Here is a 15309-nt window from a genome sequence, read left to right as displayed (position 1 = left end):
TACACTACACTATACTTCACTACAGCACACTACACTACACTACACTACACTATACTTCACTACAGCACACTACACTACACTACACTATACTTCACTACAGCACACTACACTACACTACACTATACTTCACTACAGCACACTACACTACACTACACTATACTTCACTACAGCACACTACACTACACTAAACTTCACTACACTACACTACACTATACTTCACTACAGCACACTACACTACACTATACTTCACTACAGCACACTACACTACACTACACTATACTTCACTACAGCACACTACACTACACTACACTATACTTCACTACAGCACACTACACTACACTACACTATACTTCACTACACTACACTACACTTCACTACACTACACTATACTTCACTACACTACACTACACTACACTATACTTCAATAAACTACACTACACTACACTATACTTCACTACACTACACTACACTTCACTACACTACACTAAACTTCACTACACTACACTACACTATACTTCACTACAGCACACTACACTACACTACACTATACTTCACTACAGCACACTACACTACACTACACTATACTTCACTACAGCACACTACACTACACTACACTATACTTCACTACAGCACACTACACTACACTACACTATACTTCACTACAGCACACTACACTACACTACACTATACTTCACTACACTACACTACACTTCACTACACTACACTATACTTCACTACACTACACTTCACTACGCTACACTATACTTCACTACACTACACACTACACTACATATCTTCACTACATCACTCACTACACTACACTAACTCACTACACTACACTAATACTCACACACTACACTACATACTTCATAACAACTACACTACACTACACTATACTTCACTACACTACACACTAACTATACTCACATAACTACACTACACTACATACACTTACTCATACACTATACTATCACTCACTACACTATACTTACTACTAACTAACTTACTTACTACACTACACTATACTTCACTACACTACACTACATACATACTACCACTACACTAACTATATTACATACACTACACTACACTACACTATCACTACCTAACTCACTCACTACACTATACTTCACTAACTACACTCACTACATATACTTCACTACACTACCTACTTCACTCACTACACTACACTATACTCACTACACTACACTACTCACTACACAACTCACTACACTACAAACTTCACTACACTACACTACACTACACTTACTTCACTACACTACACTTACTTACTACACTCACTACACACACTCACTCTACACTACACTATACTCACTCTACACTATACTTACTACACTACACTACACTATATCTACACTACATTAAAATAACCACTACACTATACTTCTACTACACTAACTACACTACACTATACTTCACTACACTATACTTCACTACACTACACTATACTTCACTACACTACACTATACTTCACTACACTACACTACACTATACTTCAATAAACTACACTACACTACACTATACTTCACTACACTACACTACACTTCACTACACTACACTACACTACACTACACTACACTATACTTCACTACACTATACTTCACTACACTACACTACACTACACTATACTTCACTACACTACACTACACTACACTATACTTCACTACACTACACTATACTTCACTACACTACACTACACTACACTACACTACACTACACTACACTATACTTCACTACACTACACTACACTATACTTCACTACACTACACTACACTATACTTCACTACACTACACTATACTTCACTACACTACACTATACTATACTTCACTACACTACACTACACTACACTATACTTCACTACACTACACTACACTATACTATACTTCACTACACTACACTACACTATACTTCACTACACTACACTATACTTCAATAAACTACACTACACTACACTATACTTCACTACACTACACTACACTTCACTACACTACACTACACTAAACTTCACTACACTACACTACACTATACTTCACTACAGCACACTACACTACACTACACTATACTTCACTACAGCACACTACACTACACTATACTTCACTACAGCACACTACACTACACTACACTATACTTCACTACAGCACACTACACTACACTACACTTCACTACAGCACACTACACTACACTACACTATACTTCACTACACTACACTACACTTCACTACACTACACTATACTTCACTACACTACACTATACTTCACTACACTACACTACACTATACTTCACTACACTACACTACACTATACTTCACTACACTACACTACACTATACTTCACTACACTACACTACACTACACTATACTTCACTACACTATACTTCACTACACTACACTACACTACACTACACTACACTACACTACACTATACTTCACTACACTACACTACACTACACTACACTACACTACACTACACTACACTATACTTCACTACACTACACTACACTACACTATACTTCACTACACTACACTACACTACACTACACTACACTATACTTCAATAAACTACACTACACTACACTATACTTCACTACACTACACTTCACTACACTACACTATACTTCACTACACTACACTACACTACACTATACTTCACTACACTATACTTCACTACACTACACTACACTACACTATACTTCACTACACTACACTACACTACACTACACTATACTTCACTACACTACACTACACTACACTACACTATACTTCACTACACTATACTTCACTACACTATACTTCACTACACTACACTATACTTCACTACACTACACTATACTTCACTACACTACACTACACTATACTTCACTACACTACGCTATACTTCACTACACTACACTATACTTCACTACACTACACTACACTTCACTACACTATACTTCACTACACTACACTACACTATACTTCACTACACTACACTACACTACACTATACTTCACTACACTATACTTCACTACACTATACTTCACTACACTACACTATACTTCACTACACTACACTATACTTCACTACACTACACTACACTATACTTCACTACACTACGCTATACTTCACTACACTACACTATACTATACTTCGCTACACTACACTACACTATACTTCACTACACTACACTATACTATACTTCACTACACTACACTACACTATACTTCACTACACTACACTATACTATACTTCACTACACTACACTACACTACACTATACTTCACTACACTATACTTCACTACACTACACTACACTACACTATACTTCACTACACTATACTTCACTACACTATACTTCACTACACTACACTATACTTCACTACACTACACTACACTATACTTCACTACACTACACTACACTATACTTCACTACACTACGCTATACTTCACTACACTACACTATACTACACTTCACTACACTTCACTACACTATACTTCACTACACTACACTACACTACACTATACTTCACTACACTATACTTCACTACACTACACTACACTACACTTCACTACACTATACTTCACTACACTATACTTCACTACACTACACTATACTTCACTACACTACACTATACTTCACTACACTACACTACACTATACTTCACTACACTACGCTATACTTCACTACACTACACTATACTATACTTCACTACACTACACTACACTATACTTCACTACACTACACTATACTATACTTCACTACACTACACTACACTATACTTCACTACAGTACGCTATACTTCACTACACTACACTATACTATACTTCACTACACTACACTACACTATACTTCACTACACTACACTATACTATACTTCACTACACTACACTACACTACACTATACTTCACTACACTACACTACACTACACTATACTTCACTACACTACACTATACTATACTTCACTACACTACACTACACTACACTATACTTCACTACACTACACTACACTATACTTCACTACACTACACTACACTATACTTCACTACACTATACTTCACTACACTACACTATACTTCACTACACTATACTTCACTACACTACACTACACTACACTATACTTCTCAGGAGACCGTCTACATTCTGTAGATTATCCTACACATGGAGGGAAACTAGAGTACCTGGAGGAACTCCCAAATCACTCAACAATCTAACTCTAACCCAAACCCAAGGCAGAGGCAAGCATCACCTCCAATCCCCCATTCACCCCCCCCCCCACAGCCCCCCCGCCCCGGGACTAAATAAATCTCTTGAATGGTATATTCATGCCACTTAATTAAGCCCCACAGTGTAGTTTATATATAATTTTTCTTTGATTTAATTGACTTCTGTATAACTTTATCATCAACAGAATTTTTACCTTTTGAATGTTTCCACACGATTGTAGGAATCGGGTTTCCTTTAGCTGAGCAGTTCAGAATAACAGATTTCCCGTAGATTCCGTCTTGATCACGAGGTTGTACCTCAAAATGTGGTGGGACTGCGGAAAACAAACAAACAAACAAACAAACAAACAGTTATACAGTTATCTATATCCAATAAAAGCCACACTATAGAAATCTGAGACACTCCTCTGTACGATCGTCTATACTATTTATAGGGTCACGCAGGTAGCCTGGCGTCTGTCCCTGGGACTCAGTGAGGAAACTTGAGTACCAACAGAAACCTGACAGTAGCAAAGGCACATCAGATATTTATAGTGATGTAAACATTACATTGTAAACAATGATGTAAACATATATAGGTTTTTCTAATATTGCATCATTTAAGTTACAACTAATTCACAGGAACTAAGCGTTACAGTAGGATGAGTTATAATCAGTTATAAAATCTATAAATAAATCTAACAAAAAGAAGATTGTGCTGTTACACCTTCTGTAAGGATTTATTTATTCTAGCACTTGCCGACTTGATCTTTTAACTTATTGCCAACTATAAAGTCAGAATTTAATTTGAACCTTGACCTCTGACCTTTAACAATAAGCTGAATGCTGTGCTCCACTGCAGCTGCCTCATTCCGGGCAATACAGGTGTAGCTCCCGTTGTGGATCTCAGACAGATTGGAGATGCGAAGTGAGCTGGTGAAGTCGATATTGTCGATAGTGACTCCTAAGCTGGCGTTAATCGGCTTGCCATCTTTGTGCCAGGTAATGGACATGGGCAGGTCGCCGGAGGTCACCACACAGGGGATGAAGACTCTTTGGCCTATAGAGGCGCTTTGGGAGTCTGAGTGCTGGATCAGGGGTGGAACTGAGAGGAAATGACATCATAGAGGGAAAAAAGAGAGAGGAAATAATTCATTTGATTCATTCTCAAATCTGACTGTTCAGAAGTGAATGAATTGTCTGTAACAGCATGACTCTGTAGCTGCAGGAAAAATCACAGGCTTACTTTATCTTTTCTACTGTAACTTTTAATTCACTGGGTTATTAATATTATATAAGTACAGATTACTTAAAGTACAGCAGATGCTGAATATAATCTTACTAATAAAAAGATTCAACTGGCTCTTTATTAATAAAGAATCATTTTTATTATATTTTGTATTCTGAAACATTTTCGTTTTCCTTCATGGGAAACACTTCAGAACAGCTGATGCTTTACGTTTTCACAGTAACACAGCAAGCTGCATGTTTTTATTTTACTTCAGGAGGAAGTGAGGGAATGTTAGTGAGGGAATTCGTTTCATGGATGTTCCAAGACATCGGCAATGTAACAAATGTGGTACTGATATATTTTGAATATTTGCATTATTTTTAATATATTTGCATACATTTTTTAAAAAATATATATTTTGCACGATCTGTCCTGGGCTGAATCTGTGATACCATTTGTTTATGACCTTATCTATGACCTCGTCTATCCTTTGGCCTGGACATTCTTTCTGTTCTGTTCTGATAAACCTGCATAAAGCCCAGACACTTTGTATTGAGCTCATCAAACCTTCAGTAACTGTGAAAACCACCACGTCTGTTCTGATTATCAGTAGATAACACTGAATACTACAGCTTTCGTCTGTATGAATATACACTTTTAATCTCATTAAACGTTGAAGACTTTTGTTATCACTGTCTCCACGTGGTTTTTAGCACAATCAGACCTAATGGCAACAGATTGACTTAAACTTCTCTGAGTGAACCTGAAAACTCTATCAGCTACTAATCAGTTATAAGACAGTTAGTTCTTGTTTCACTCTGGATGTTTCACTATGTTTATCACTCTGTGAGCCTCATGTAAAATTCCTCTACCTAGTTCACGATGGTTACTACAGTAGTGTTAGTGGCAAAACATAGCAAACAAAACTTTTTAGGAATATAACTTTTGACTGGAAATATAAAAGCTTGTCAGTTGAGAAAAAAGTTAGAATGGATGACAGGTTGAGCAGAAGTACCTTTAATGCAAATGTACAACTCGGTGTGAGCTAGTAAGCTAACTGACATACTATAAAGTGAGTGTGGCTTTTGTGGGATCTATTCCTTCTAGCAAAGCAAAAATAAAGTCATATTATGTCTGAAATGTCACTTACTTGATATTAATGTCTTCTTTATAGAACTGCTGGATAAAAACAATACAGTGCTTGCAATCGTGCGGTTATACCAAATATCTGCATTTTTTGTGGTTACATACAATCCAGCAGCTTTGTGTCACTCACATTTGAGCTGATTTTCAGTGTAACTGCACTTTTTCTTGTACTATATTGTTTCATTTATTACTGTAAAAACATGAACTTTAAGGTTCAACATTCACATGCCGTATGACTTTCTTCTTTCTACTTCATTTCCATATCGATACTTTGATAAAGTCTGTAGTCTGAATGCTTTGAATTTAGATTAAAAAGCTGGAAGATGATACTGTTCTACCTCTTATTTTATTCTTTTACAAACAGTGGAATGTTCTGGTTATTTGTGATGAATTAATGAATATTATCATTATGATGTGCATTTAAAACCACAAAAAATGATCCTGATTCTAGCTATAAATGGAAACGAATGTATCACTAGATACATGTAACATTCGATGACGGGGCAAACACCAAGTACTTGTCATCGCACATAAGATAATTGGCAATTTTCCACCACAAGGTCCCGCTCTGCCGTAACACAAACCACCATGGTTCCAAATCTGCAGATTTCACAGAGGAGGAGGCATAATGTGAGCTAATGAGGGGAGAAGCAGAGCAGTGAAGAGGAAAAAGACAACTATAAAAGGGTTATTTCCTTTCCTGGCAAATTTAGCATAATGCATTCTCAGGGGATTCAGCCATGGTTTGCATCAGCCTGTCGCGAGAATCAATGAGTTAAAATAACGTTGAACTAAAGCAGCACTTCACTGCTTATTTAATTCACAACAAAGTGGGGATAATGGACTCTAGGGATTCCCTCCTAGCTGCTTCAGAATTTTAAGCATGAACAAATTAGCTAACTCAATCGTGGAGATGTTTTTTTTTTCCATCACTGATGGCATCCACTCAAAAGAGTAACAAGATGACTGAGAGGATGCTGGTGATGCTACTTGACAGCATACAGACAACAATGATTTTTTAACTTGGACTGGATTATAGCTGGTTAAACGAATGTAACATACAGTGTGCTATTGAGAATTAACTATATGTGTTTCCTTTATTCTCAGAACCGGTGATGGCTGGTTATTCACATTACTGTCAGTGTAATCCCCTGACACTACTGTGTGTATTTCTTTTACACCATTAATGCTGTTATTGTATTTAATTCTGCAATTTGTTTGTTAACAGCAAATAATCTGATATAGATGCCAAAAAAGAAACCATATACTAATGCCTTTTTATCTCCAAATGACAGATCAGCCCTTTGATACCAGCCTTTCTGGACAACACTGTCTTTGATTATTATGTGATGGAATAAATTGAAGTTCTTCTGGAACCTGTAAATAAATGCTTTTTTTTTTATCTTAAAGCACTTGTCAGCTGACCTTTTACAGTAACATGGACGCTCCTATGGATCTGTTTCTCAGGATCCACCAGAACATAACAGGTGTACTCGCCCGCATCCGAGTTCTGCACATTAGACAGCTTCAGTGTGCCATTGTTCTCAAAGGCACGCTGGCGATGGTTAAACGGAAGTAAGTTGGAATCTTTGTACCACTTGATAGAGTAGTAAGGGTAGCCAATGATTCGGCAGTGAATGAACATGTCTCGCCCCGCGATGGCAGTGAGGTTTTTCATTGGGCGGATACTGGCAGGACCTGTTAGGGAAAAGAAAACATCAGGATGGTCAGCTTGTTAATGTTCAGAAATGTTTATCATTTTTTAAATTGGAATAGTAAGCACAACAAAATCACAAAGCTTTGAAGGACCAAACCTAGAACTATTATGAATTTTAATATATTATTTTAAGTGCATCTTTTCTCTGATCTGATCATGTTATGAGTCAGTTTACTCCACACTATATTTATATAGAACTAAAGATTCAGCAGCCAACGATACGCTTACCTTTATTCGATTAAACGACGAGGGCTATATATTACACGAGCTGTATTAAAAATTACATTGTGCACCTGAACCTCATAAAGTTTCATTCTAGCTTGTGCAGAGATAAAAACAACTAAAATTGTGTCCTATTACACACAGATTGCACTATACACAAAAATCCGCATATGAAAATTAGTTGTACGAATAACTAATCATATAACAAACTATTTATAATGCCATATAATGTACTATCAGCATACAAACCCAATACTCTGTGTTAACAATCAGCAAATCTCATAAGCTTGTGAGAAATACAAGTAGGTAACTTGTGTACACTTACTGGCCACTTTAATAGACACAGCTACATTGCAGGTCCACTGTTTAGGTGTTCAGTTACAATAAAACTACAATATTAAATACCAATAAAAAGTGGTCACCAGTACTATTGGATATTTATAAAGTAATTATAACCTAAGATCTTGTCAAAGGATCCTATAGTGGTTTCTATTCTGTTCTGTTAATAGACAAGATTAAGGGATGACAAATTGGGCAACATATCTTTATATCCACAAGCAGGGCTGTTTCTAGCCATACATGGATTATGCAGCCTCTTAGGGCCCCTGAGCCACCGCACAATCTCAATCTAGAATCACAAACTAGTTATAAATGCTTAGATTTTACCAGGTTCAGGCACATTGGTCTACATCTAGAGAGAGGGTCACATACTGTATAACCAAATGTTTGTTGACACTTGACCATCACACCCATAGGTGCTTTTGGAGCATCCCATTGTAGATTTAGTTTCTCTTATAATAACCTCCACTCTTCTGTGTAGGGCGTTCGATTTCTTCCACTTCATCCTTGGCTAACCATATCTTCACTGACCTTGCTTTGTGTACAGGAGCAGTGTCATGCTGGAATAGGTTTGGCTTAGGTTATCCTGCAGTATACAGTGACATCTTATGCAATTATGTGCTTCCAGATTTGTGGCAACAGTTTGGTGAAGAACCATGTATGGGTGTGAAGATCTGGTGTCCACAAACCATATATAGCCGTATAACGTATGATTGAGACGTTGAGTCAGTTGGGTTGTAGAGTAGCCAAACAATTTCAGAAATAACCCTGCTTAAAAAAGGTAAAAGACTGAGCTGAAAAACAACTGTCAACTTAATATGTCAGAAAGAATACCAGAAACATGAATATTAAAAAAAAAAATACAAACATCTTAAACACAGTTTTCATCAAAGTGTGATGTGAGTGCATTTTTGTTTATTTTTTTGGAGGAGCTGATCTGACAAGCACCTCTTACGTTTATTCGCGCCTGGTAGGAGACCGATCCGGCAGAGTTGTTACAGGTGCAACGGTAGACACCGCCGTCAGTGACCTGTGTATGTGAGACATTCAGGTAGCTGAGCACATGACCCTCGACCGTGACAAAGCGATCCATGCGGTGGTGGCTGTCTTTGATGACGGGTTCATCATCCAGTGTCCATGTCACAGTGGGGAGTGGGGTGCCTTTGACATGGCACACCAGGGAGATTGGCTCGTTGGGGCTTACCACCTTCTCGCTGAAGGCTGACAGGATCTTTGGAGTGCCATCTGAGGAAATTGCAAATAGCAGATATATTCTTATAGTGTTTATAGTATATGCACCGTACATACATTTACAATACATAAGCTCAATTCTAACTCTAGATGTAATAGGAATATTGGGATGAACTATATTGTGCTAAAGATACTAACTATTATAAACTTTGGAAATATTCTTCCCCCAGACCATCAGACTCCTCAACACAGACATTACTACCACTCACTGAAGAGTCCGTATGACTCTATTACGCCACTAACATTCTGCAAACTGCACTTTTAGTGATTCTACATGTAACACACCTGCACATAGCATAATTGCACTTTCTTATTATTCTTATTTTTTTATTTCATTGCAAGTTGTATTACTTGTATGTTTTCTCATGTCCTTTATTTCTGTCAAGTTTAAACAGCAGTGATTCTTGAAGTGCCTGAAGTCATAGCTCATCACTGCTCTCTGACTGTGCAGACTCACTCCACATCATTATAGATGATCAATATCTCTTTACTCAGTTCCACTACCATGGGACACAGTTGCCTCAGCAACCAGGCTCAGGTAAGTATCTGCTGGCTGAAGATGTGAAGATCAGATCCATCTCAACTTAATGCTACTATAAACACAGCTTTATCTCAACATTAGGCAAAATGTAATCCTTACTTTATTTCACTATTGTTCTTATAACCACCCTTTACAAGTTCATCTCTGGGAAAGTCATACAGACATCTGTGCCATTTCAGTAGCTTGAGGTAAAATGAAATATGTTAGATGAGTAACTATAACAAAATATTTAATATTGCAAATCTATGTTTACGTACATATTCTAGATTTATAGCAGAAAACTAGCTTATATACGCGTATCTGTGGTACTACAACAAAGCGAAGGGCTTCTAGTGTTGTTTTAACTTCTGGAACTTGAGTTTTCTTATTTGCTGGCTCCATAACCAAGCACTGAATGCAAAGCAATGCTTAGAAGCAATGCCTTTGTTGTACCTTATCTCTGTGTGTAATCTTGACCCCTCATAGCATTCTTATTAGTCTGTCTTACTCAATAAAGGTGATGCTGATCCTTTTTCAGTGTAAGATACACTCAACTGCTGACACTCATGTTATTTGAAAATTATATTCACTTGAGTGCTGATACTGTACTGTTTCTACTGCATTTTAGAGTCAGTCAAGTACTGACACTGCTCTCCACTAACCATGAGAATCACTCAGAATATTAGTACTGTACTCTATAATTGGTAATAAAAATAAGCTATTCTTTAATGTACCTTACTAAAGATGTAAAACATGTAAGGCACAGACAGCTTTAGCCTTCTGCCACAGGTGACAATCACTCAGCCATTCAAGTTAACAATGTTAGTTAAAGCACGGAGTCACTCCATTAAGTTGATAATAACTTCAATACTTTTTTCAACTTTTTCTCAAAAATTACACAAGTTCAAATACCGTTCTTGATTAAGCATGACAGTGAATCTAATACGTCAAAGAACTCGAAGGTTGTGGTTGTGGTGACATACATTTGTAAGATGTCTATAGAATCTCTGGAATGTGGCCAGAAAATTCAGTTTATTAATATACCGCATACATGTCTTTATTATACCGCATACATGTCTTTATTATAGCCTATCTCTATTGAATTCCAGTCCAGGCATTGAGTGCTGACCTACAGCTTATTCAATCTGCTATGTCTTGGCAATAGTGAGGCAAAAGCTGTCTTAAGTGAAACACATTTTATCTGTTCTGTTCATCTTCTGTTGGTTCATACATCAATCTGAAAGACCTGCCTAGCACCAAGTCCATACCTTAAGAGTAATATTGACTGAAAAGCATACATCTTACATTTGGCCAATCATAAGTGACTGCATCCTGGTCCACAGTCAGGTTGTTTATGTAAAACGTAGCATTATCTGTCCTCAGTAGTACTTTAGGGGGTTCCTGGTTCCTGTGCCAGAACTATCCACATAGCTTTCATTTCAAGGATTCCCCATGCTGTGTTGCTATGAGCTCCATAGAAGAACAGGTTCCCTAGGGAAACCCATGTCCTTCTTGTGTTTTTCTTACCCCAACACACCTCATTCAGCTAATCAGATAATTAATAGCCATTCTAGATTTGAAGTGGGTGTGTTAGAGCAGGGAAAACACTTGAGGTTTATTAATGTGGCATGGTGAAAGTGATAGAGATTAAAACTTGCAAGGTTTAGACACAAGTGTGTCAGTCCTTTTATTGACAGGTTTTTTTTTGCGCAGTGCAGGTCTGCCCACAATGCTATGCTTTTCACATATTACTAAGGAGGTCTGTCTTCTTGTGGCATTAATTGCAGCCCTGTGCTTTCTGCAGCTGCCATTGCAGACATTATGTGTGCTCTTGTAACTAGTTTTAGTTTTCTTGCATTCTGTAAAGTAATATAAAAAAAAGGTATTTTTATAGAACTGATATGGATCTGGATTAGGCAATTGATCCACAGAACAAGGTAAAGAATCAAGCTTTAGTTTTGCCAAGACAGGCTTGAGCCTCCCTGGAGCACACGATCTGCTACTGTGTCATACACTGGGCTTTCAATTTGACCTTCCAAATGCTCCATTTGCATGCGATGTGGGCCACCCACCAAGACTCTATATGTTTTAAGAATAAGATACAGCCAATGCAAGTGAAATCACTACATACAGTATAAGGCAGCTGAACTGAACTTCACTGTGTCGCTGCATTGCTGCTAATAGTTCTTGTATTTGGCCCATGCTCACTGACAGCCTCTCTGTTCTGTTCTCCAAATCACTACAGGTGTGTACTTTCCACTTTATGGGGTTGTAGAGCTGAACCCTATGGCAACTGCTGCTCTTCCTTTGAATATGGCCCAGATGACTTTGCCTGCCTTCTCCTAGTGGGCCTTGCAGTCATGTTAGCTGCCTGTTTCAGTCCCTATTACAGTCCTGTAGTTTCAGGGAAAGGATGTGTGCTTCCTGCAACACCATTTTCATTATGCAGCAAATAGCTTAAGGCTAAGTCTTGAATCGGCATCTTCCGCTTAATCAGCAATACAAAAATGGTCATGGCCGCATATGTCACGTGAGTTCATGGTCACAAAGACACAACTTGTTTTTGGTACTCAACTAGGAAACAAGCAAATCAGAAGACTTAAGTAGTACCAAAAGGAACCCTATCACTGGTCTGAATTGTATGGAAATATATCTTTATTTTGTTGTTAGCAAGATAGTTGATTACTCAAGTCATGGAAACAGCTTTAACTACATTATGCTGCTGCCAAGAACTAATGCAAAATCTCCTCATTACACTCTTCTTCCTGCTATTGCACAGACACACAATCGGAGCAGCATTAAGACACGATCATCTAGAAAATCAGAACTGTAATACAGTGATGGTTTCTGCTTAGAGCTAACTTGAGTCATGCCATTTTATGATCCTGTGATCTATGTAACAAAGGCTTGAAACATGAACTATTAAAGTGTTAAACTGTGGTGTCAAATTGTATATATAGGTGAATCACATGTCTTAATATATATCACACATACACATAGTGTCATAGTGTGTTGTTTTTGTTGTTTGTATTTTGTTTAACGCTAATACCTGACACTGTCATTCCTGAGCTTAGTAAGTTTGTTGACTCAGCTCCTAATCAGTCATGCATAAACAGACGCACATTGGAAGGTACTCAATGTTTTTGGCCCATTTTCCTACATTTTTCTGCCACATAAAAAACACAACTTTCTTCAGATTTAAACATCTATTTTGGATGAGTAAGCAGATTACTGCTAAAAATCCAGGCATTCAGAAGACGAATGAACACTGGGCATGTGAGTTCTAGCACCTTTCACTCTAATAGTTCCATCATGCCTGGCTTGTATTGTTGTGGATCATACATTTATCTTTATAAATTATGTTTTTAAGAGAATGACATCCCATATGTCCCTCTCAAACAAAAAGTCTTTTAAGATTTAACTCACCTTCCAGAATGACCTGCACAAAATCCTGGGTGGACATCTTGCCATTGCGCGCAAAACACTGGTAGGCTCCTCCATCACTCTTGGCCATGCCCTCCATCACCAGGTTCTCATGGTTAAGGCCAGTGATGCGGACATTGGGCCCTGGCTGGATCCTATCTGAATTTCTGTACCAGGTGATTTCATATTCGTCAGAGCCAGTGACACTGCAGAACAGAGACACCTGACTGCCCACACTGCCTCTGACCTTACGAGGGCTCACCACTGCTTTTAGGGGCTCTAGAATGGAAGACACACAGACACAGCAGAGAAATTTAGCTATTTTTCCAGAATCTAGGCTAAATTTTGAGTTTTCACCTTTCAGTGGTACTTCATGTCTGGCACTTTTTCTCAAAGGAAAAATTTGTTGTGGATATACGCTTAATACTAATCAATAGGGTCTTTGGAACCTGTTTTGGTATTTCAATAGATTATTTGCTTATTTACTTACATTTATGTAATTATGAATTAGAGCATAACCTGAGAAGAGCAGATAGAAATCTGTGACATTCATGATTTTAAATCATTTCAGTTATTTTCTCACAATCATATTTTTACACTAGAAACTGGGAACTCACGTTTGACCACCAACCGTCCCACCACCTTGGCATTGCCAAAGCTGTTCCAGACTTCACACACATAGTTGCCTCCATCACTGGGTCGGGTAGACTCAATGAGGAGGCCTGAGACACTCTGGTGGTAGCGACTGTCAGACTCCAGAGGGCTGTTGTCTTTCAGCCAGCGGTAGCGAGGCGGAGGGTGACCAGACGCCTTACAGGGCAACTCAACCCGATGACCAACCATGACCTCTTTCCTCTCAAAGCCATCCAGAATCACTGGAGCTGAATCCACAGGCTCTGAGACATTGAAAGTTAAAGAAAGGGAGACAAAAAATAGATGTAATTATTGTTAAATTACCTCCAGTTATTACTCGTGCATTAGTTTTGAGTGGTTTCTATACTTTGTGTCATCATCTGATACAAAAATGACTTTTCTTGAAAAGTCAAAGAAAACAACCTTAATTTAAATCATATAAAATACTGGGCTCTATTGTCACACAGGCCAAGTACAACTAAGTAGTATTGCTGAGGCATGATTTTATTTCCATCTGCACTGTATTGCCATTCTCATGATCAGAAATGAATGTCGATGTTTAATCCTGATGTATTTAAAAAAGAGAAGTTGTGTCTAATCTTTCAACTAATAATGTTGAACTGTTTCC

At 37.9% G+C, this 15309-nt stretch overlaps 1 protein-coding gene across 2 annotated transcripts in view; it reads right to left on the bottom strand.

Annotated features, from left to right (window-relative positions):
- Nucleotides 1–15309, bottom strand: part of dscamb (Down syndrome cell adhesion molecule b) — a 108142-nt gene that overhangs the window by 27970 nt on the left and 64863 nt on the right. The window contains exons 5-10 of one of the 2 annotated variants that reach the window (XM_060875737.1): nt 14666–14944; nt 14052–14327; nt 9803–10099; nt 8002–8274; nt 5026–5304; nt 4415–4534 (exon numbers count right to left, since the gene is read on the bottom strand). In XM_060875737.1, coding sequence (XP_060731720.1) covers nt 4415–4534; nt 5026–5304; nt 8002–8274; nt 9803–10099; nt 14052–14327; nt 14666–14944 — 1524 coding nt within the window. Of the gene's footprint in view, nt 1–4414; nt 4535–5025; nt 5305–8001; nt 8275–9802; nt 10100–14051; nt 14328–14665; nt 14945–15309 lie in introns of those variants that run through there. The other variant, XM_060875745.1, reaches the window with a different exon arrangement.

Source organism: Tachysurus vachellii, chromosome 1, assembly GCF_030014155.1.
Source record: "Tachysurus vachellii isolate PV-2020 chromosome 1, HZAU_Pvac_v1, whole genome shotgun sequence".
NCBI lineage: Eukaryota > Metazoa > Chordata > Actinopteri > Siluriformes > Bagridae > Tachysurus > Tachysurus vachellii.
This window is presented reverse-complemented; position numbering and strand designations above follow the sequence as displayed.